The sequence below is a fragment of the Anoplopoma fimbria genome, chromosome 7, assembly GCF_027596085.1.
Source record: "Anoplopoma fimbria isolate UVic2021 breed Golden Eagle Sablefish chromosome 7, Afim_UVic_2022, whole genome shotgun sequence".
In the NCBI taxonomy this organism is placed as follows: Eukaryota; Metazoa; Chordata; class Actinopteri; order Perciformes; family Anoplopomatidae; genus Anoplopoma; species Anoplopoma fimbria.
Window position 1 is genome coordinate 14,080,911 of NC_072455.1, and position 26,009 is coordinate 14,106,919.

Sequence of the window (26,009 nt, forward strand, 5' to 3'; positions counted from 1 at the left end):
AGAGGAGTCCAGTCTGCCCCCTCCTCGGGCCTTTTGGATGTGTGTCTTTTAGATGTCCACTTCTCTGAGAGACTCCAGGGTCAGTGAAGCAGCACCTCATGTGGCTTTGACTCAAGAACTCTGAAGAGTCTCCACTGACCAGAGAGAGGCTTTTTCATTAACACCAGGACCTGTTTCCTCTCCATCTACATTCTCACTTCTCATTATCGCTTCTCTCCATCTCCCATTCCCTTTTATGTTTTTTTTTTTCCCGGAGGATGAAAGTGTAATGGTAAATTGTTGGTGCGTGTGTGTGTGTGTGGGTGGAGGGGTCGTCCCTGCGCGCATTACGCAGCAGGCCCTCCTCTAGACTCTCTGTGGTTTAATTAGAGCTCGCATCGTGCTGCCTGCTTCTCCGTAAGCGAGTACACTCCCAGACACACACATGGACGCATGGGTAGAGTGCACAATGAGAGGAACAAAGGCAGGCACCAATACATTTAGGTGGAACGCACTGTATCAAAAGAGGACAATGAACAATTACAGATGGCAACGGATTCGCTTGTAATTACCGCTCTCTGAAAGAACACAAATGTGCTCCCCCCCCCTCAAAGAGCTTGTTGTACATAAGAAACTATTAGTACATGAAGGTGCTTCCTTATATGTGTCTCGATGAGAGTGAGAATGCTCGCCTGCTCATCAGCCTATATACTCTCGTCTTGCCTCAGGACACTAAACTCCCATACTTCCAATTTGAAATGGCAGTGGGAGTGGGGGGGGGGGGAGGAGAAGACAACAACAACACAGAGGCGCTTCAGTGGGTGCAGGCGATCCAATAATACGGTTAATGATGACTCGGTTAATGGGACAATTAAGGCATGGCGATAAAGCAAGAGAGGAGCGTGAAAGAGAGAAAGAGGTAATGGTGAATTGTAAAAAATCTGATAAGACGCAAATAGAGTGTCCTTGTGAACATAAAAGAGATTTCTCTGTTTTTCCTGCACAGTCTTCATTACTGCTATGGGTTGTTTGCCCCCTACCGTTACATAACACCACCCAACAATGTTATGACGCTGTAATCTCCTCCATGCCTCGTGCATTTCTGACTGGGTCTGTTACATGAGGATTTGCACATTTCCGCAGTAGATTACATGAATGAGCGTACAGTGTGTGGGAACTCATTCATGTGTGGGTCAATTAAGGCTTACTGTGTGCATGTGTGTGTGTCTTTGTGCTCTGCATGTAGCCCGAAAATGCCCGGGCAGTTATAAGCTGCTTACAGGCGCACATTGTTGACCCTTGACCTAACTGGGCAGTGAAAGGCTCACCGTTATCCCAAGAACTCTAGTCTTCGTCTACGCTGTCTACTGTACTTGGGCTGAAACATTTCCTCGAGAAACTCAAGACGCTCTTAAAATTTATAAAAATCATGGCTGCAAAGAGAGGAGAGCTAGTTGACGGCAGCTGGTGGCCAGTCCTGCTAGACTAAATAGCTGAGATAGCAGCAAATGGTGAAAGGAGGTTCCATTGAGTTATATTATGATGTGTTCAAGCTCTGTTCAGTAAAAATTTGTATTTGGAGAAGGTCAATTATGATGCCATCATACTGTGTTCAAATGTAGTTTTAAGTAAAATACTTGAATAAATACAGTTTGATGTACATGTTTTAACAGCAATAAAAAAAACAAGATATTAGAGAGGGAATTAGTTTTTATCAAAGAAAATATTTAATTATAAATTTAAAAAAATTGTTATTTGTGTTTTTATGCAAATAACCACTATAGATGGCACTAACCAACTAAAAAAAAAATACATTTAGAATTGTTGACAGCTTAAACTGATTTCAACCCAGAAAGTAATACGTATTTAGATAATATTTTTGTATGCAATTTAAAAAGAAAAAAGAAGATAGTTAGTTAGAATAGTTTTTTTCTTTTGCATATTTACTATTGCTCCTTAATAAAGCAATATTATTTTTTATCAGATTGGTTAATCAATAGAATACTCAATCACTAAAATAATTGTTAGCTGCATCCGTATACAATCATTTTTGTCTCAAGAACCAGTACTGAAGCCTTTAAGAAATGAATTATCATAAATAATGAGGAATCAGTAGCAGTGTTGTTAGAGGAAGTCTTGGTGTAGTGGTGGGACTTCAGAAGCGCAACATAGTTCACTAGGATGGGTTCGGTGCTTGTCTTCATACAGGTCGGACCAGGATAGATTGAAGACATGCTGAAGAAATCAGTCTGTAATCATGTAAAGCCAAACACGTTGATCACCACATAAAAAGCTCCCAAAGCTGGCCTTTATGACTTGATCTCAACAATGCTTCTGTCGTTTTACTTTAACTGCTTTCATTTCAGGAAATGTTTTTCACTTGGCAACAGTTGAAGGGTGAATGTTGCACTGACAACCTTTAATGGAATATATATTTCTGCTTCAGATAAACTATAATCTCTCTTATCTTTCTCTCTCCCCAACCCTGCTCCCCCCTTTGCCACCTTCTCTGTCTTTCTGTTTTTCTCTCTGTGTATCACTATTCTTTAAATCTCCCTCCTCCTCCCTTCTCTGCCTCATTCTGCAGAATTCTGTGGCTGTAAAAAAACACATCAATCAAATGATCTGGATAATAAAGGACCAATAGGGATGGAACGCAACAGAACCATGACTGGGGAAGCGTTTCGGATCCTTGTTGCTCAGAATCAACACTGACCTGGCACCCACATCGAAGTCCGGCCTCCTTCTCCAGCACCCCAAGGACCCTTCTTTCCCCCGGCGACTGCTTTGCCCTCCATCTCACCTTCACTCAGAGCTCCTGGCCTTGATCAGACCTTCACAAAAAAGCTATTTTTATTCTTTCAGGGTCTGTCTGCTTTGGTTTTTAAATCCCCTCTTATGCTTTACCTTCCAGACTGTTGGTTATAATCCACATTCTGTCATAAAAAGACTGAAGTACTCCAAAACAGACTAAAAGCAGGTGGCTGATCACCATGAATCCAGTCATGAACCCCCTTCCACGTGCTCTAAGTAAACAAAGGCGGCAGGCTTTGTTGTCCAGAGGGCACCCCCATAGTCTCATTACGGACTGGTGCCTAATGGGTTTGCTAGGCCTCATTGTGCTCTTCAGCCTGGCCTCGAGCCAGAAAATGGACCCTTCCAAGCACCCAATAGTCACCACCAATTATGGTAAGATCAGAGGCATCAAGAAGGACTTGAACAATGAGATCTTGGGCCCGGTAGAGCAGTACCTTGGCGTCCCCTATGCCACAGCACCCATCGGCGACCGTCGCTTTCAGCCGCCCGAAGCCCCTGGATCCTGGCAGGAGATCCGCAACGCCACCCAGTTTGCCCCTGTGTGCCCTCAGAATGTCCACGGCGTGCTCCCGGAGATTATGCTGCCTGTGTGGTTCACTGACAATCTGGACGTGGCGGCCGGTTACATCCAGAACCAGAGTGAGGACTGCCTCTACCTCAATATCTACGTGCCCACTGAGGATGGTGAGTGGGCTGTACTAAATGAAGGGTTCGGGAGGCTGGGAGATGAGGGATTTAGTGAGTAAAAGGGGGAAGAAGGAATAAATTGACTGTTCGCTAAGCCCCGACCCCTTAGGTACTCTTGCTATGCCTGTCAAGCTTTCTATACTCACCCAGTACATATGTAGTAGGGCTGGGTTTTTGTTACACAATATTTTTAATGGATCAACTGAAATAACCCAGTACCAAGATTCTCCAGTCAAACAAGAACTGTAGTTGATCGATGTCGAAAAATACTATTTGTATGGTTTTGCTCGCAGCCAATCACAGCAAGCATTCTTCCATTAAATGTAACGCACAGATAAGCCTTGGCTGGCATCTATAAGCTAACAGCGCTAACAACAGCAGCAGTGCTGAGAAAGCTAACAATTGTTAGCTTTTGGGGTATTTGATGGGCATTACTCGTCAATGCCGTCCTGACGATACCCAGGCTCAATATGTAATGATAATGGTGACGATTCATTGTTGGACATTTTTTGTCATCTTTGAGTGAACTGACGCTGGCATATTTTACTTTACCTTCATGAAATGATTGGAAACCAGTTGACTCATTTAAAACAAGAACCCTGTAAAGGGGTCTAAAATATTTACTTGATGGCTACGCAAAATATAGCATGTGTGAGAGTCCGGCCAAAGCTACATATCCCAGGCACAAAATCTTCATTGTCACCAGCTGGTGATTCATGTAGAAACCATCATCCTTAATTACAGATCTTATTACAACCCAATGTACACCACTTCAGCATGCAGAGAAATCCAAAGCTTGACAGGCCAGCTGTGCCTAGTTACGGTTGCTACGCTATGATTGGACAATCACTGTTCAGTGAAGGGGTGTAGGGAACGGTCAATTAGTACCACTCATAAGAGAGAGGAGCCTAGGGAAGTTCACTGAATATGAAAAAATGTTTTTTTAATTATTAATGTTTTAATTATTTTACATGGACATGCCCTATCTTAAAAAACGTAATTATTGCATATGCATATGGTTTGTGTTTGTGCGGGGGCTTATATAAAAAAAAGAAAAAAAAGAAACAATATACAAAATATTCCATGCATAATTTTTCAATTACCCTACCCTGGTTTTACAGTACTTCCCATTCAAGGTGTTATAAATCAAGAGAACAAAGGCCAGGACTGAAGCAGTTTCCAGGTGCTTTATGAGAAAAAGATTAGGTGACATTTGACTTTTCTTATTTTTTTTTATCATCAAGAAGCCTCTTCTCTCAACTCAGATCTTTCTGCAGACATTTTTTGTCTGCCCGGGCACTCTTAGGTGTGCAAGCAATAAAAGAAAAAAATATTTCCATTTTGTTGGCAGATGTGCTATGAAGAGAAGAGACCTCCATCAGCTCTCTCTTTCTCTCCTCGCCTAGGATATTGTAAAACGTGTGTCACGTTTGTCTTTTCATTTCTATATCTCTGTTCTAAGCTGCACAAAGCCAGCCCCTCTCACAGAGAGAAGGCTGTAAGAATCATGTTGGCGGGTCTCCCATCCAGAAACTGTCTCTTGGTTTGACCTCAAACAACTGGAGGTCTTCAGAAAGCATCGTACTGTACTAACACAATGTGTTTTTTGTTTTTCTTGATAAGCACATACACACAAGTTTAAACCTAAACATTAAACTAGAAAAGAATCCTCCATCCTGCTTTGAGAGTATCAAAATCAACAAGTGTTAACCTTGATGTTTGTATTCATCTATGTCTCTCTTACTGTCTATATGTGTGCATCAGTGTAGTGATGGGGCAGTGATTTCCAATCGAAAATGTTCTTCACTCTAACACATTTCAGTTACCCTGTCAGCAGTTCCATCATTCGACTGGACTTTTTTTTTTTTTGCCCCTCACAGCGCAACACACTTCCTTCCTTCCTTCCTTCCTTCCTTCCTTCCTTCCTTCCTTCCTTCCTTCCTTCCTTCCTTCCTTCCTTCCTTCCTTCCTTCCTTCCTTCCTTCTGCAGCCTCAGCCCCAACACCCTGTCATTGCCACTTACAGCTCCTCAGGCACATATACAACACTATACATCAGGTCCTGAGTCATTTCACAGTGTTGCACAGGTTTTTTTTCCTGTTATGTGAGATGTTTGACTTGATATATAATACACAAAGATATACACTCGGCCCACGCTTACACACTTTCCCATAGGTGTACAGTGCATTCTCTGGAAATGTCACACAGGTGTGAAATAGTGACCTTCGTTCATCAACACGGAACAGCAGCGTTACATTGTCAGCATAATACTTCACCGCATCAGTGAGGTGGATGTTTAATGAATTAGAATTAATTATTAGAGCAAATGTGAGTAACATTAGTATGAAAAACATGTAGTGGCAACATATGAACTTGCTTCATCCGTCCTAATCGGCGCTGTTAGATTCATGATTCAGGCAAGACATTGCTGGCCTCAGCACTTTTCCAAAAGCTCCAGGGTTGTCTTTCTCTTTGCTCCTCCTTTCCTTTTTTTTTGCTTCTCCTCCCGGATTGATTTTAAAGTTTTTTGTTTTTTTGACTGTGCTGCTTGGTGAAGGAAGGGGAGGCAAAGAGGAAGCATGAAAAGCAGAGAGGAGGAGAAAGCTTTTCAGCCAGTAGATCAAAAACAATTCTCTGTCCACAAGGACACACAAAATCACACGAGGTTGATGACTGCCCACATGATGACACTTTCCCATCTTCTCTTGCTGCGGATTCCCCTTCTATTCTCCTTACTTTTTAAATAATGAATGCTGCATCTCAGAGTCTCCTGAGGCCTATTATGTGTATCCCTTTTATAGGGCACCCTTTAAGACAGAATCCTTCAAAACCTCCTCTCATTTTAATTGGATTAAGTCTGCAGAATTACTGCTTAATGCTGCCATCAGTGCAAATGGAGGAAAGTGGGACACTGACAAGAATGTGTGTGTTTGTTCATAGATAAACACATACACAAACATTTGGTGGTTACTCATGGCTCCTTAATTAATACTTGAGTACTTAATAAGTTGCTAAGCTAGCCATGTGTTGTCATTTTTTCCACTAATTCCATGGCACTCATGAAGAAATATGTTTTCTAAATTTGTAATACTTAAAAAAAAAACAAGAAAGGGGACATAACTAATCATGTTACAGAAATGATACAAAATTACACTATTTGAATTACAGAAATCTAATCAAATATGCAAATGAAGATTTACATCATGAATATTTTGGAGCCTGGAACCATAATTCTTTGTTCTTACTTCATCAATCTTAAGGTTTAACATTGTTCTCAACGCACCTAATGGATAATTCTTTGTACATTCTTTATTAAAAGGACAAATTATGGTACCATCTATAAGGAAATACATATTAGACAATACTCTATAAGAATACATCAATGGTCATTGGAATACCACTATAATGTACCCCAAGTTGCTCCCCGGGCACTTCATTGCAGCCCACTGCTCCTCCGGGATGGGTTAAATGCAGAGAAATAATTTCCCCATTGTGGGACTAATAAAGGCTTAATTATTATTATTATTATTATTATTATGTAAAGTGTTAACTATAAACCCAGCTAGTCTTCTCGTCCCTGTGGTAGAGTATCAGAGCTTAGGACCCAGGAGAACTGGTTTTGCCCTCTGGTAGGTCGCTCCCTCAACGAATGCTGGGAGGGAGGGGCTCCAACGGTTCCCCTGGAGATGACATCCCATAAATCATAACGAGAGGTTTTCATCTGGCTCCTGCAGAGTCACGGTGGATCGATGGACGAGGGGAAGGGAGGGAAAGGCCGTCTGCTGCTGCTGATGCCTCAGGCTCACAGACAAACCGCATGCTTCTCTCAGCAGTCAGCAACCATTAACACAGAACAAGACTTCATGGTAAATAGGTTGTATAAGATGGACTCAGCAGTCCTTTTTTTGGGGGGATGTTTGTGAAGAAGGCTAATCTCGTTAGTTGAACAACAACACCTGCTGAAGCATCTGCACTGGCTGCGTTGCCTCCACACTAGCGTCTTTACTGTGTAGAGTCCGCTGGTGCTTCAGCGCTTAACATTGTGGAGTGACTTTTTCCTCAATAATGCTTAATCTAAAACCCCTCAAACAGGCATTGTACTACTTTGCGATGGTCAGTAAACTTCAGATGCACCATTTTTCTAAAAGGAAGTCTAGCCTTTTGTATTCATCTGTTCCTTCTGGCCTGTCCCACAACCCAAGACAAGCCTTTCATTTGGGCCTCTCTGAGTCATCTGAATGTGTGACTGGTGTAAACAACATTTTAAGATCAATAAATCCTAAATATAAGGATTTATTTCTGAAATAAAACAGACAAGTATGGATCTTAACAAATAGACACAGACGCCACCACACTTTGAAGGACTTTATTGGTGGTAGGCTGAGGTTTAACCCTGATAAGCTGTTACAAAGTGCCTTTTAAGCTGCTAGTTCTATTCAATTAGTCTTGTTGGAGGAGAATATACATCAGTTTTGCCAGATCACCCTCTGGGATTTGAACCGCTAACCTCAGCGTTGTCAGCTCCGTGCTTCTTGGGCTGAGCAGCAGGGTGCAAGCTTGGGGCCTCATAAATTATTCCATCCGATACTTCATCTATCTCCATGCATCAAACTCAAACTCCCACATCTCCCCATTCTGCAATATTTCAATTTTCTGAGGAGATTCATCAAGAAGGGTTCGATACTAACACAATAACAGTGGCCAAGGGCTGCGCTTCAGCATCGGCTTCGCCAAAGGGCTAGAGATGAATGAATAAATAAAAGAGGTAAAACAAACAAATACATAATGGAGAGAGAGAGAGAGATGCCAGCATGAAATACATTGCTTCTGATGCCAGAAAAAAACCAACCTTTATTATTCTGCTCCATCTCTTTCTTTATGTCGTCTCTTTCTCCTGCCAGGCCCAGATGATACCCTCTAAAGAACAGAAATGAGATAAAAAAAGGGAAGATGGGGAAAAATAGATCACCATCTTTCTGCAGGCAGAATACACTTCCCTGAGAATGAACAAGTGCTGTTACATACTGTATGGGCATGTAGCTCCCAAGGGACAGGCACCCCCTTGCTCTCACACACACACACACACACACACACACACACACACACACACACACACACACACACACACACACACACACACACACACACACACACACACCCTTTATGACTAAACCAAAAGTTCTCTTTGATGTGAGCACGCCTGCCAGAACTGAAGGAGACAAAACACAGCCCTTAATAAAAAGACAAGGACGGATTGAGTAGCAGAGTGTCAGATTTGAAGTCAGGCATCTCTAGGTGGTTGTCATTTTAGAGAGGATAGAGGTCAGAGCAGAGGGCTTCATCCATCCTCTGGTCCAACCCCTACAAACCAATTCTGACAGAGTCCATCTTCTTTTCTTTTTCTCGCCTCCTCTCATGTTCCACGTCCCTCCTCTCCCTCTTCTCTGTTCCTCTCTCCTCCATCCTGAGGCACAGTGGAGCAGACAGCAACTGGCCCGCTCGGTCAAAGGCTTTGTCTTACTCCGGGAGGTAGTGGTGGGGAAGAGAGAATCAAATCAGCCAGGGTCGGTCACTCGCTTTGAACTTTTCCATTCATCTAGGGCAGATTCAGATTCAGCCACCCGCAGCCATAGTATACTAGGTGTATGAGATTGTTTAAAACTCTGAGAAGGACTTAAATTAAGAAAAGTTGTAGGCCTTAAAACGGTAAGTGATCTTGATCTAGATGCTGTGTTGCTGTTTTTTATTTGTTTGGATTGAAATAGGTTTAAGGTGGGGAGGGGCTTTGTAGGTGGGGTTAAGAATGGGGATATCATTCTCCTAGCCTACTATTGGTTGTTTTCTAAGAACCAGAGGATAGTGGAGTTTTACTTCAAGACGGAAAGCAATCTACATGCAAGTGAAGATACCAAGACGGTTTCCCAGGGATGACAAAAAAACCTCTATTTCTGTTCATATTAGCAAAAATCTGGACAGTAACACCAGTCCTTTCAGCACAGACCTAAAATATCCAATGTGAAACATGAGCTGAGGAGGAGGATTTTTAAATTGCAGCCTGCTAAAATGGTTTATTCTGTGGGTTTGACGGACTGTTGAAATGGGGGAGAGGTTATTAGAAATGTGTCAGGCTGACGTGTTTCACATGACAAAGAGAAGAATCGGGGAGAACCTGGATCAAGTGTGGGAAAGGGAGCGATTGTGTGTCTGTGGGTGTGAAGGAAAGAGAATAAGCTCTTATTATTGTGTAGTGTGGGATGGACTTATTTTCAAATCATACATGGTGTGTTTGGATTTGAGAGATTATCTGTGAAATTCCTCCTTGTGGGATGCAAACACATTTTATAATTGTTTGTGGTTTTAAAAGTCTAACTGGACTTACATTTGACTTCATGAAAGTCCACTTCTTGCGTCATTTAAGATGGTCAGCAATCCTGCATAGCTGAATCTGCAAGTATAATGCACCATCAGGGCGAATAGAGTATAGAGTATCTGCGTACTGGATTGTACTGAAGCTGTCAAAATGTGTTTGAATCAAACGCACAACATTTTGATAATATAACAACAGGCAAGGTATATCAAGCATATTGTCACAACATGTCCTACATCTTTTTGATGCCACAGTCAACAAATATCAAAACTTTTAAAAGCGAGAAACACTTTCAATAAGACACTCTTACTAGATTGTCAAAAATCAAGTAGTTGAAAAAGCCGACCCGTTCTTACCAAAAACTGGTCAAATACCACAGCTTGGTCAGTACCCTTCAGCGTCTGATACCGATGTACCGGGCTACTTCTACTGTCTGTATGAGACACACCCGGCTTTTGACTAACTCCAATAAAGATGGAAGGGTGAATGAGTCAAACAAACACACGACTTTCATCCAGGAGACCTCTGTTTGCGTCTAGTGTGAAACCAAGTCAACACTAATATTTGTCCTTAGTTTTGTAACATATCTTCTGAACTTTACTTTACTAACCCTAACCCTCTAAGACTAACCCAAACCCCTTAACCCTAATCCTGCCTAGACCTAGCCAAGTACTTTTGTTGCCTAAACCTAACCAGGTATTTTTGCTGCCTAAATCGAACCAAGAACTTTTGTTCCCCCAGTTTAACCAAGTACTTTTGTTGCCAAAGTTTAACTATGTACTTTTGTTGCCTAAACCTAACCAAATACTTTTGTTGCCTAAACCTAACCAAATACTTTTGTTGCCTAAACCTAACCAAGTACTTCTGTAGCTTAAATCCAACCAAGTACTTTTGCTGCTTAAACTGAACCATTTCAAGTGTAAATGTGTTGAAATAATCTCTTCAGATATCGATAATGACTGTAATCGGAGAAATGATTTGCATAATTTACTCAGTATCTTTACTTACTGTGGATGTAGGCAAATGCAGCGGTTTCTTAATGGAATAACATCACTGAGACGGAGAACACTGCCAGATTATGATATTGATCACATTTTGAAGATTTCAGTGGAGAGGAGCAGCAGTATAGTTAGTGAGAGACACTGAAAGGAAAAGAACCAGGGATGGTTGGATGAATGGATAAATGGAGGTTGAAGCAGTGCAGAATTTAGATCCAGGGCACGAGAAAGGGGGAAGTGGGGTTGTGATGGCAACCATCCACCACTTCCTGTATCCTCCTGTTAGGGCGCACATCAAAAGCTGCATGCATTTTGCCTTTCCACTAGACTTTGAATGAAGGAATTAGCAGAGGCTCAGTTCCAGCTATTTATAGCCTGTAAGCCAGAGAGATGGAAAGAAAGAGGGCATGTGTGTGTAGATCATGCATGCATGGCTGGGTGGGTTTCGCATGTGTATGCATGTGCATGCACATCACATGATCCTAATAATCTCAGCGGTGTGTTTGTCACCGTTTTGTCGTGTTCATGTGGGGCATCGGTTTGATCGACTCTCCTGTCCTCCCCCCCATCTTCCTCTCTATTCCTCTCACTCAGCTCATATTATCTCTTTTCGTGGATTGCCTACCTTTTCACCCAACGTCTCTTCCCTTTATATTCCACACCATTTTACTTCTTTCCTCCCCTCCATTTCTCTTAAGCGCGTTCCCCGCCTCCCGCCTGAAATTCTCACAGCTTCCCAGTCGTCATCACCATATGCTTTGGATGAGCAATGAAGGAAGAAATAGGATTTAGCTGTAGACAGTCCATTTAAATGATCGTTTTAGCCTCAGGAGAGTGAATTGACTTTACAACAGTACTTAAATAATAAGCTCTCAGGCTTTGAATAACCATGTTTTTTTGGCTTTGCCTCTGTAGCCGTTCACAGCACAATCTGGGATATCATCTAGTTTAACTTCGGGATTGATCAAGTACATCTAATGGTATTTGATGAAGTCTGATCTGCCCTCTGATATCAGATAAACAATCTAATAAAAATAAGCTCAGGTGGGGCAGCGGTTAAGATTCACACTGAGGAACATAGAAGACTTCTAGACCAGGTGTCTGACACAAACTCTCTTTTCTAGTCTCACTTTGAATGTCTCAGGAGGCTCTGTTACGACCCGTTAAACTGTCTCATTAAAAAATGACTTCTCAGTGCTTGTGTAGATACATTTGGATATCTGGAGTCCCTACCAACCAACAAACTGTGAAATAAGACAACCTAGTCAGTTTTTTTGAGCTGTTGAGATCAGAAAATAAGTGATTCAACAAGCCATTTGGATTTGTCTCCCCTTCGTATGTCACATGCAGACTCATTAGTATAGTATACCTCCCAAAGCTTGAGAACTACCTTTGCAAAAGTACACCATATTTTTCTCCCAAGCCCATCAGAGCAGAGCAGTTTTTTCTCGAGAGGACATCTTAAAGAGATAGGGGCTAAAATGGAGCGTTTCAGCAGGTTAACCATTTAAACATGTTCTAGAAACCCAGGTACAAATGGGAAAATGAGCATGATATGTTGTGTTCTACCTCAAACTTTAAAGCTGCTCAAATCAATATTTAATATAATTAATATGTCTTTTCTCTTCATATTACAGTGACAATAACACTACGTCGCTATACATATATATATAACATATGTGATGATAGCTAATTCTCAGTTATCTGTGCTTTAGTTTGAACATGAAGAATTAGACTTAAGCCTCAAGGCACATCTCCTTGTACTGCATTCTCCTGTTAGATAGCTGGATATTTACTTGTAAATTGGAGGGATAGTGTGGTTGTTTATTAATTTTTTTTTAGATTTTTTTGCTAAGTAGTACTTTTATATTATCTTATTATATATTGTTATATTTGTTAGTATCTCATCTCACTTTAACTCTGAACTTGAACAATCAGGATAAACAGGATTCAGCTTTGTCATATAAAGTATAGCGGGACATGGACAGTCATAAATTGTCCTCAGCCCTCAGTGTGTTTGCCTTTTTATAATTAATCCTCCAGTTTATTGATACAGTTCACATGCTGAACTGCTGAGTCGGCCCTTTTAAGGCCAGCGTGGTCAGCTATCCTGGTATCCATGTTCTTGATGAGACCAAACGCATTTGAAAAATGACTGAGCAATGCTGAGCAATATAGATAAGCTCGAGTATAGAAACAGGGTAGTGCTGTGTTGCAAGATTGTATTGAATTGTGTTATTGAACTGAGTGGAATTGATAGTTTATGTTTAAATAGGAACCACTTTTTTTCTTGAATAGAAACTCTTTTCAATTGAATAGAAGAACCACTTTGAGAAAGAAGAGAATCAAATAATTATGATGGTTTAGGAAGGATTACAGCGCAGACTGGACCTTTAACAGGATCATAAACCTCTATTGCCTCTGTCCATGGAAATTGGAAACAGATCGGGTTCTCAGACTGGTAGTGTTATTAAAGTAACCTTGAAAAAAGAACATATAGGAAGATCATAGAGCCCACAAACCTATGGAGCGCATCGCAAAAGGCAGAATTCAGCTGTCTGGGGATTAATAATGGCTCCAGAACGCCCCAAGGCTAAATTACTGAAGGCACACATATATGCAAACACACACACAGGCAAACACTTGCTGGTACATGTGCACAGTTAGTCACACACAAAAACAAGAATCACAGTTGTTGGTGCAGGGACACATCCACATGAACTGCTTATTCTGCATTATGAGTTATATTGCCTTTTCTCACTCTCCCATCCGCCTCATACATACACACTCCATCTCTTTCAATACAGCTCAAAGGGCCATCTCTTCAGGGCTTCTGAAGCCGAGGTGGCCCGTGGCAGTGAATGCAAATTAGCCCTCCTGCACACACACACACACACACACACACACACACACACACACACACACACACACACACACACACACACACACACACACAGCTCCCTCCGCCAGGCCCTGCTGCCTCCCACAACACTGAATGGTAAGGGCAGGGAGAAGGAAAGCGAAAAAGGGAGAGATAAAAAAACAGGAGGGAGGAATGAATAGACACAGAGAGCAGGAGGTTATCCAAAGGTAAGGCCTCCTCCTCTGGTGGAACAAGTCTGCCGATATGTTCACGTAGGAGAAACGTCGATGCAATGTTGCCACGCAATTCATCACTAGTTAGCAGGAGTCGCTGGCGGGTTCAAGCTGACGTCGAGTATTAATGACTGTACGCTCAGTATAATCCATGGAGTCGTGATTTCATCATCTGTGAAACACCTGGGTCACTGCAACACACACGTGTGAGAACAAACTTGATTTAGCACACAGATACATATATGCTGATGTGCACACATGGGACATCACAATAGCAAGTCCAGGGTGATAATAAATGAGGTTGTTAATATATTTTGTATTAAGATATTACATTATTTTTTAACACTTTCTGAATTTCTGAATTGTAATGGTTTCTGACCATCTTCAAGATTGTTCGATTGATTCTCTGCTTTTACTGAAATCTGTTGGTAACACTTTCTATGACGCCCATGTCTATCATGCATTATAAACGTACACCTTATGCATTATAATCTGCTCATAGCACTAATTATGATTAAACCCAATCATACCGATTCATAATGCTTTATAACAATAATAAAAACAAATTATAAAGCATTTTATTATAGCATAAGGTCAAGAATCATAATTCTTTGTGAATGGCTTTCACTGACATTTAGTATTATTCCCATTGTTGTTTTACTTCATAATCTTTTTTATATAATGCATTATAATCACTGTTATAATGATTTACAAGCAATGTGATTAGAATTTACTCTAAGTGACACATGACACAAAACATAAAATACATGTTTACTTCGCTTAAAAAAAGCAAGACCATGTATCATTTGTTTTGATTACTGTAATAAAGCATTATGAATATTTACGAGTTCTTAAAATTATAATTATACAGTGCTGCTAGCAGATTATAAAGCATGATAAGTATGTTTATAATGTATTAAAGACGTGCGTGTCATAGAACATTAAACTAATCAGTTTTTGTTTTTTTATCGAATTTGTAAAAAACTATTCTGCAGTGCAAAGTCAAAGTAGGGTACACTCAATGGTCACTAACCAAGAACTTACTACCATAAAGTATTGTCCAGTCAGTCGGGCAATCCAGGGTTCATTTGGCCTGTGCTGTGCTTTCACATGAGGCAGAAAAAGGAACAGCAGGATGCACTCCACACTGATGTCAGCTCACATTTCAGCACCATGGACAGCGCCAGAGGAGCCAGTCCTGACACATGTGCACACAATCAAATCACATTTACAGCAGTATTCTCCGTTTCTCCCACTCATGGCTGTGTCCATTTAGTCACTCATTATTCACTACTCACTTTTTAGGAAATCCTATGAGAAAATAAATCATTTTGAAAACCACTCAGACTAGCTAATTACTCATTTAGCAGTGGCTTAAATTCACCTTGCATCAGTGGTACAGTACTTTGAACAGTACTTTTCTAGGCTGCACAAGACGATTAAGTGTGTTTCTCCTACTTTCCTTTATTTTTCTGATTTTTTTGCGATTTACTGGAAGATTTTATCTCTACTGGATTCAAATGCAGCCCTTTTTTACTTTAATCTGTCACAACCGGTAGACTTCCCTTTTCAATCAGTGACAAGGTGTTGTAAGTGAACATTTAAGTGCAGAAGACAATAATGTTATTAGCCACAGCCAAAGTATAATAATTCTCACTAGACATTTAGACAACACTACAAAAAGTAAGGAAAGCAAATTAATAAAAATGGGATCAAAAGTTCATATATGCAGTCAAACGTAAATTCATCTGGTGAATATAAATCAAATACTCGTCCATTTGATTGAAGATGTTCAAGAGTAAAGATGTTTATTGACACTCCAGTTATACGAGTACAATAAAGTGAAATGCTTCCGATGGGAGAAGCTCTGCAAAACATAAATTAGATTGTAAATATAAACAAATATAACATAAAATATAATAACAGAATGTAAGAAGCAGTGAAAATAACAAGGCAAACAAATTAGGCAGATTAAGTGTGTTATCTAAACCTAAAGTAATTGGTTCAGTTTAAAAGCTTTAAAAAGTGTCCAGTAAAGTTAAAAAAGGAATTCCCTCGCTGCTCCTAGTCCACCAGACAAAAAATAAGCCATATTTTCGGAGCACCTCATCAGTAAGTCAGTGGATTCTACAGGGATATGAGCAATCTTTCCATAAGCTACTAGATCTATTAAAAGTTTTTTTTGTTAATCAAGCCGTTTTCTATTGAAATCTCCAATCAGAGGTACACAGAGCTGGCCCCTTTTTGCTTTTACAGTTAATTCAACAGCTCCAGGTTTAGTCTCTAGGTGATACAACAGATTACACTGTTGCTGTTTTAGTATGATGTAGCTGGGGGAGATAGGGTAGCTTGAAAGAGACATGGCAATTGAACTGTCCAAACGCATTAAAATATCATGTTTTCTGTTATATCCTTATAGTCAGCTCTGCCTTATTTCCCAAGAGTCTGATATATTTTTGCGCTCAAGTTTAACAGGATTTCCATACCATTTTAGAAGAACTTAGTGGGACAAATTGGTATAAATGGGAAATCTCACATGATTTCCTAACTCAGTGATTGCAGGCAGAATTCAGAGGACTGTTCCTTTAATAGAATATGCACAGCTGGCAGACATAAGGACAGGGACAGTTGAAGAGTCACATTACACAAAGAAAGTGGAAAAAACAGGCATGTGTCTGCATCTTGGTGTCCCTCCTGGGCCTTTGACCTAAATTAGTCTCTGTGCTCCATCTTGCCACTCCCTCAGTGTTCCACTCTGTCAGTATTAGGAGCTGTGCCTCATCCACTCTCTGGTTAGTAATGTCCCAGTGCTGCGGCCCGCGGTGGAATAAGCTCTTACAAGGACGGCCTGTGAGAAGGAGATGGATTTAGATGGAGGCAGGGAGGAAAAATGGCAAAGGGTCAACTCCAAACAAGCTTTGTGCTTCAACTCTTTGTGTCCATGCTCCCAGTCCAGTCCTCCAAACACGTTCAGCTCTTATATAAAGATATGCTGATGCTGCTGTTTCCACTGACTGTGCCCATTGTAAGCTTTAAAGTGTTTCCAACTAGCATTTATGTTTACCTTTTAGATATTTAGCTGACAGGGTCAAATACACGTCTACACCTTACACTCTGCAACAGAAACATTTTTAGTGCACCAATTTAAAAGGACAGTGTGTAGGATTTGGTGGCATCTAATGGTTTGGCTGCAGATTGCAACCAGCTGAATACCCCTTCCCTCACTCCTACCTTTCCAAGATGGTGGTAACGTGAGCAGCTGAGTGCATAACCGTGGTAACGCCGTATGTCTAGCTCACAGGCCATCCTCGCCACAATTACGCTACCTGAAACAACAGAGGCCAGACGGCGGCTGGCGGTGCCATGGTTTTGCAATCTGCGTCTCACGTTCTGGGCTACTGTATAAACATGGCGGTGCAACACAGCTTCACTCTGTGACCAGCTCCGTATGTAGACATGAAGGACTCAATCTAAGCCAACAAAAACACAATTATTATTATTTTCTGGTGATTATACACTAAAGCGAACATATTTGTTAATATTATATTCCATTTCTGCCAATAGAATCCCCTTAAATGCTGCACACTGGGCCTTAAACTGAGAAAAGAAGTGGACAGGGGGAGGGAGAGGAGAAGGGGGGAGCTGAGAACACCTCTGTGTTACATGTAATGGAAACTGCTTTGGTGTTAAAGCAGCAAGAGGAGTTCAAAGCCCTCATGGACAGATACACAGTGTGGTGATCTTGGATCATACTGGAAGGGTATTGCACAGATCACCAACGAGCCTTTGTTTAAGGCAGAAATAGCCCAGGGGTTGAATGACTCTTCAAACACACAAACACAGATTGGTTTCTTTGTGTTTTTCATGGACAAAGCTAAGGAAAACCAACAGACCGCAGAGATTACCTCACAGATGAAATACTACATGAAATGGCAACAGAGCAGCTGAGCCTGTTGGCATTTTGATAACATAACCTCCCGCCATATTTTTCCTGTTTCCCTTTACCTTTTCCTCCTTCCCCCGTACGTCAAGACAACATAAAGATTCTTCGCTTTTCAAAGGTTAGCCCAATAAAGAGCACACGCAGCTCTGCTGACAAAACTGCAAATGTCAAAATGGTGAACTTACCAGTTATCTTTTACATGAGGAGACAAACAGCAGGCGCTGTTCTGACAGGCAAAGGGTATCATGGGAGACGGAGTGAATGTCTCCAGTAATCTATCACCTCTTGAGCAGAGAGAATCACGCTATAGGGATTTTGAATTGACTGGCTCATATATGTGTATGAGTGTCTGTACAATTTGACAGAAAAAGAAAATGTAACTATTTTGTTTTCAACTTTGATTATCTTTTAACTTAGAAACTGTATTTGTGGTTAATACAGTATAAACGTTTGTACTTATAATTATTATCAATTGATTTAGTTTCTAAATAAATAGAATGAGAGAAAATGTCTGTTTTTGGACTGCAACAAATATTCATTTACGCATACTATTTCGTTAGATAACAACATGTTGTATATAATTATAGTAAATTTAGACTTATTGGAAATGGATCGCACAAGTCAGAAACGATCAAAGAATATGCAGCCACCACTGGAATCTAATCCAGCAAACTGTAAAATACTAACATTAGTGTAGTCTAATCTTTATTTGAATCTGTGCATAAATACTGGGTTTAAACACAATGATCACATTTGAATGTCTACATTATGAATAAAGCTTTACAGATCCAGATATTCAGTAAAGCCCTAGTTGCTTGTTGGAGTCTCAGGATTCAAACCAGTCAGTGAGAAAAAAACATGCTCTCATTCCACCAACCATGTTCAGTGGAAGAAATAGTAGATGTACATTTACCTGACGTTGTCAAGGGTTATCAACACAAATGCAGATCACTGCTTACACTTAGATCTTTACCCGACCAAGTGTATAAATCGATGTGTTGAAAAGGGGGTGTTTCCATTAAAAGTTGTGCAGTGATGACGCGTGACATATGCCGTAGTGTAACTATTGGATTTCTTTTCTTTATTTAGCCATCTTATGAAAAGTTAATGGAGCTCACAATCTCCAGTTCTGAACATTATTCAAGATGGAAAAGATCAGGAAGAATAGAGGTCTGAGAGATTGTTGGTAATCCTATGATCATTTTAAAATGACAGTATTGTCTCGCAATAATTCTATAGTAAGCCCATATAAATCCAGATTCATCTGGAATCTAAACTCTAAAGCACACATTTGTAGACATAGTGTATGCATGAATGCATGAGCAGTTAAGCCCGCGTGTGTGTTAGTGTGTGTGTGTGGCTACATGGGGAGCAAATGGCTTTAACCTTCATGCCTACTCGATCATCACCACTCCGTAAATGCCTCGCCGGCGCTCTCTACATCTATGTTTACCTCTTTCTCTCTATCTCTTTCTAGCTGTAATCTCTTTATCTTTAGGTTTTTTTCCCCCTGTAAAGCTCTCTATTTTCTATCTCCTGCAATGCAACACCTTTAACCTTTTATTTCCCATCTCTGCTTTCTAATTTTTTACTCCATCTTCCAGTCTTTTTCTTTCTCTCCTTACGTCCCATGTCGTTTTTTCTCCATTTTCTCCTTATGTTTTTCCTCTTTTAAAGCTAGTGTTGCTTATTAATGAATAGATTTTATCATATTAAGTGTCACTATATCTTGACAGACAATCTGTGAAAAAAGCAGGGTCTTCTGCCTCCTTTTAGCACTCCTAAAGGCATTTGCTAGATTCCGCTGCGCCCGAAGAAAAAAAACAACAATCTGGGTCGAGGAGCTGCCTGTGAAGTTTGTGAACTCCGATCAAACTGTCTATTACTTTGTTGCCTATTTCTTTCCTCAAAGGTTTTAAGTAAACATATCTTAGTGTGCTGTTTAAATATTAAATAAAAAACTTTGTGACCTGGCCGCCATGTTGAAAACATGCCATTAGGAGCACTAAAAGGAGGTAGAGGAGCCCTAATCTTTTCACAGATAATCCGTCTCATGTACTGCTGTCAGAATATAGTGACAGTTTGAGCAGATATGATAATGTCATTTTTGTTAAAGTTACCAACTGTAGCTTTAAACTCTTTCTCCCACCTTGTTTTCACTTCCTATTCCTGTGCCATTAGAAATACCCCGGAGCCACACTTCTCCTCCCCCTCTTTCTCACAAGGATATTTCTCAGGCTCTCAGTGAGAGGCTTGAGAATGAGGCACCAGGAGAATGAAAATTGGGAGAGTTGCCATAGAGAGAAAAAAATGGCAGACCAAAAAGGGAGAGGGGGAGAGAAGTGGACAAAGGGAAACAAGAGAAGGGAATAAAAAATACATTGTAAAGAAAGAGAAGTGAGAATCACAACTGAATCATTGTGGAAGTAATACGTGTACCAAACAATTCTGATTTAGTCAGACACATTGGCTGTGAAGATCTGTATGAGTCTCACATCTGCTGAAGATAGTGTTTCAATGAAACACACAGCTTACATTACTCAATATGAGGCAGTGCCAGTCAGAGCCAGCCAGCTTTACATTTTGTGTAGAAAAAGTCAGCACATTCACTATGTACACACATGAACTACAGCTCACAGTTGGCTGTATTACTAAAGAGTCCTTCAGTTGCTCGTTAAAATAAACATGACCGTAAGTGGAATAATACTGTATTTTAAGACTTGCTGAGGGGAAGGAAATACACTCAACATATTTGTTAGATTTTTAAGGTTTCACACATTGTAGTGAGAAACACTGGATTGAAAATGTAGCGTTACATAAAACAGCCAACTTTATCATGAGTCATCATGAGTCATGGGTTAAGGTTAGGGTTATTTTTATTAATTAGGTCATTTTTTTTTGGCCATAACTCAGAATTCAAATGATAATAATGAAGATTTCTTGCACATATCAAATAAGATCAAATGATGAAGTGATGATATTTTGGACAGACGTGGATGTAAACTGCAACTTAAGACGGGCACACTATCAATAAGCAGATCATCTCCAGCAGATCTGACAGAGCAGGAAAGCAGCGCTGCTATACCCGGTGCACTTTGGCGTTTCATTTACAGGACCCCAACACACAACACCTTATAAATATATTCATCAACACGACTCCTATCTAAAGACATTTTCTCCTTTTTGTTTTAGTATTGCCTCTCCTAAAACACTTTCAAATGACAGTAAAGCCACAGTCACAATAATTCTCTGTAGCTGTTATTTAATCCAACATAGTTTATGTCTCAAAAGGAACCCTTGTGGTATATTAATACATCTAATACATTTTCAGAAGCTTCCACGCATATTAAATGTTACCTTTTTTTATGTGCATACTCTCCAGAGAAGAATGTAGAATGAGATTAAAGCACGCCAACGCCTGCTCAACCACAACACATCTAATTCTCATAGCTCAAATACGAGGATGGAAACAATATTTTAAATTGGTGCAGAATAATAAAGTTATCAAGTATGTGGAAAATATAGATGTAACCAACTTTTTAAATACAATTATTTTCCTTATTTTTCCCCTTTTAAGCCACAAAAATGGCAAAACTAAAGCCAAAACTGCAGTCAGGCTACACAAGACAAGACAGAAAATCAAAATGTAAAGCTATTTATGCCCCATCATGCCTTTGATACCCTCTTGTAGACTGTTAGAACAAGCTGGGACGCCATCATGACTGTATAATTTGTCTTTGTACCATAATTATTCACATAATGCTGCGACAGGCGAGGTTACTGTGTATTGAGTGAGATGGACAAGCTAGAAGAAGACCACCAAATTCCACGTACAAAGTCTTGTGACTCAAAAGGAACATAAAGAATAAAGTATCATTAGATTGGAAGGAACAGAGGGCTACATACATACTACATACACAAAGGCATATGCTGCAATTTCTATCTTTAAATTGAATAATTTACAGTTCTATAACATGAAAGATAAAGGCAGTCATGTGCTATTTATAATGCCTCTTTTCACATTCTGTATTCTGTAATACTGTCTGTTAAACAGCCAAGCAAATCACGTCATTTAATTGAGGGAACTGAATTGAGAGTTAATGATACAAGAGCAGCAGATTGTGACAGGGTGACTAATGACGACTGTATAAATCCTTTTAGAGTATTTCTGAAGGGCGAGTGTAGAACATCACCTGACAGGACAGAAGCTCCGCCGGCTCACACAGCATTCTGTTTTACTGCCATTCATGTGAAAATGGACCTCACTGTTGTTTGTAGTGTAGTCACAGTTTACTCATGTGTGACCTGCCCACACACCTATGCGTGCACACACACACACACACACACATGCACAGTTTTGTGGACTGAGAGAGGCAGTGGCGTGCGCTAATGAAGCAGGAGATTGGCAGTCTAACTATTGTATCTCAGCAGAACTTCTACTTACAATGCGTGAAATAGAGAATGCGTGTGGGTGAGCAACTCTCGGTAGTCACATCTCACTTATCCTGGTTACTCATCTTCAGCCTGCTCTCACGTGCACACACACACACAAACACACACACACGTGCACAAAATCGTATTGAGTCATTCGGCTGCCATATCTTCGCTCTAGGACAATGTCCCCATCTCTTCTCTCTCACTTACACACACACACACACACACACACACACACACACACACACACACACACACACACACACACACACACACACACACACAGTCCCGTATACAAGCGTCCATCATTTACGGCCGACTCTCACTCACAAGCTGTCAGACTCAGTTCCATTTCCTCGTACATCATGTCGGACTGGCACACATTGCCTAAATGAGCTACTCAACACCTACTTACTCTTATGCCTGCCCACAAACACACACACGCGCGTATCCGTAAACACAAAGTAATGAGCCTCTTTCTTTGTACGGGCTACTGTCTGCCTCGATTATCACAATAGTACCAAATGATAGGGATTGAAATGCTGATTTAGATGTTAAAAAAAAAGTATTGGTTTATTGTATATTGCTATGTTCTCTGAGTCTAGGATGTATTGAATAGGGCTGGATGATATGGTTTCAGATCAATCTCAATTTTAGCAATCAAATGTCCCTCATCGCACATTAAGGGATAATATAGATAATATATGTATATACATATACACTGCTGTTTAAGAGAGACACCAAATTTATGATTTACATTTTAAATAGTTCTGGGACCAAAATAATAATAATTAAATGATTACAACTTAAGTGTAGTTGATGCTCCAGTAATAGTTTTACATGACATGGGAGAACACTGCACAAAATGCTATTACCACTATTTGTATTACTACTATTTGTAATTTGTTCTCCAGTCCAAAATAGCACAAGTGACCCTTGATCATATTGAACCATAACGGTGCATTTGTGCTCTAAATATTTAGTGTAGTTGTTTTTCTGTGGGCCCTCTGGAGTCTACTCAGTGGTTACAACAAATTGGTTAGCCCATATTGTGTTCAGCTGATCTTCCAGTAGTGCTAACCCTAGAATAACCCTCTATTTTATTGTGACATTTTAATAAAAGCTTTGCTTTAGCAACACACCTTTTATTTCCAGTTTGTTATTGGCTGCATTATTTCGCACTTGACACCGAAACGGTGTCTTTGTCTCCTTCTGCCCTTTCAGTCTGGTTGACTCATGGTATAGCGTTATGTTCTCCATGTACAATACATGACTTCTTTGCAAACCTTTCATACAAAATACCATCTATTTGTAAAGAGCATTTTCTGCAACCTAAAAGCATGAGAGATTAATTCAAATAAAGTCCTCTCAGCCATCTAACTGTAACAAATCAAGCTTTTTTGGCAGGTGAAGAATATTATAGCAGAATATTTCTTTACGCACTATGTACGTATATATCCACCCACCGTCACACCATTGGACTCTCATCATTCATACAAATTATGGTAAATTTGTTCCTTCGGTTGTAAACGAACATGCCAACGGATAACCCAAGTAGCTTTATATCATCCAATGAAAATGTCAATCCCTACGAAAATAAAAATGTAAAGCATTTAATGTATTTAAGCACATTATGTAAAAAAAAATGAGGCCAGTAAACAACAGAAAATTTTGCAAAAAATCTATCGTGAATGCTAACTTATTAGTATAAGTGAAACATTTTCTTTGAAAACAAGACAATTTTGCCTAAAAATATCATTGTATTAAAAAAAAATCACTACTCATAATAATCTGATTCATCTTTATTATCCCACAGAGGGAAATGTGTCTGATGAAAACCACTCAAACAATACTTCATATTGTCAGGCGAAATAGAGATATTGAATGAGAAACTAGTTGAGCCGGAGAGCACCCTGTTCTGATTGAACATTGACAGTACATGTGAGAACACAGCAGTGAAAAGGAAAAAAAAATACTGTCTGTCTTTCCCTTGATGTCAGACACAGCTGCACGAATACCGTTCAATATGCGCATTAACACAAAACACGACAAGTATCGATTCTCCTTAGTCTCTCTGTTGTCTATTGTTTTCGCTGAACATTGCATATGAATGTGTGTCTCCACACGCCTCTCACACACTCTGGATGTCTGTTTTGCATGTGCACTGTATAAGGATGTGTTAGTGTGACAATGCGCGTGTGTGTCTGTGTGTGGCCTTCGGGAGAAGTGGAGCCAAAGTGAAGCCTTATATAACCAGCTTAAAAGTGAGCTGCAGTCGGCCGGCAATACAGACACGGCAAAGCGCAAAAAGAGAGAGAGAGAGAGAGAGAGAGGGAAGTAAGCAGCTTCACAGAGAGGAGGATGAACAATGTTAGGCGGAAAATACTCTTTTGCAGCTTCTCTTATGCATGAAGCACAGGTGATTGGTCACAACATCCAGAAAAGAACATGCGTCATACAACTGCTTTAGTCTAATTAGCCTTTTTTTCTTCTATAAACCATTTTTGTGGTTGTCCTTTTGTTAGACGTTTGCTGAAATGTACTACTAATGTCTATTCTGGGTGCATTATAACTGTATTTGCTGTTATTTTTGTCATCAAAAGACAGGTGTGTGTGTGTGTGTGTGTGTGTGTATGCGTGTGTGTGTGTGTGTGGTGTGTGTGTGTGTGTGTGTGTGTGTGTGTGTGTGTGTGTGTGTGTGTGTGTGTGTGTGTGTGTGTGTGTGTGTGTGTGTGAAGGGAGTTCAATCGCAAAATGCTCCTGCCGTCCTCAGCACCTTTGATTGGGAGAAGTGAAATATCCGGAAAAAGCTGCTGTTTTTTTCTCTCTGTGCTTGATTCACACTGCTGGGCTTCTCACCCACTCATTGCAAAAAGATGTCAATCAAGCTCCGTTTTTACTCTTTTTCGCCGCATGTTGCCAGGTTGGTAATGGTTGCTTGATTTCAGACTATCCCCATTTTGTCATTTTCCTCCGAAAGAAAGTGTGGTGATGTCTCGTTTCTTTGATGGGCATCTGACTATTTTAAACCTCTTCATCACTTTAAAAACTTTTGGTCAAAAGTTTTGACATTGTGCTGTGTTTCGCAAGTGTTATAGAAATCTTATGTAATAATCAATTAGCTGCAGTTGATGTAGTTTTTACTCCCATTAGTTTCAGCAAAAATTGCATTATCTTAACAGAGAAAGACAGTATTAATCCCTATTTCTATTTACCTGTTTGAGAGAAAAATCACAACTTAAGGTCCACCCACTCGCTCAGTCTTGGCTTTCAGCTACATCTCACCTTCCTCAGTGGAATGAGTTTGTTCAGGTCTTCATCGCTGAAGGAAAAAGTTCCATGAAAAGCCAATAAGAGGACCCTGAGCTCAGAAAACGACTGTTTCCAAGGACAGGAATAAACTCAGCTGCTCAATTGATTTCCCTAATATTCAGGTGGTAAATGCTACTGAAAAATACCATAAACCTCGACTCTCAAGCTGTAGCCACAAATATTATTAATGTCTGCTTTCAGGTTTTTAATTACCAAAAAACATATATTCTAAACTTCAGCTTACAGGTTGAAAAGAAAATATTGTACCACCACTGTGGTCCAGACTGAAATGTCTCATTAGCTTTTAGCCGGATTTCCATGAAATTTTGAACAGACATTCATGGTCTCCAGATGATGATGCCTAATGAAGTCGATG

At 40.2% G+C, this 26,009-nt stretch overlaps 1 protein-coding gene across 5 annotated transcripts in view; it reads left to right on the plus strand.

The window, feature by feature from the left end:
- Positions 1-2,972: 2,972 nt before the first annotated feature.
- The window catches only part of nlgn2a (neuroligin 2a), a 109,485-nt gene continuing 86,448 nt past the window's right edge, over positions 2,973-26,009 (plus strand). For 2 of the 5 annotated variants that reach the window (XM_054601834.1, XM_054601835.1), the window contains exon 1: positions 2,973-3,480. In XM_054601834.1, the coding sequence (XP_054457809.1) occupies positions 2,973-3,480 (508 nt within the window). Of the gene's footprint in view, positions 3,481-18,679; positions 18,687-26,009 lie in introns of all 5 variants that reach the window. The other 3 variants (XM_054601838.1, XM_054601836.1, XM_054601837.1) reach the window with 3 other exon arrangements.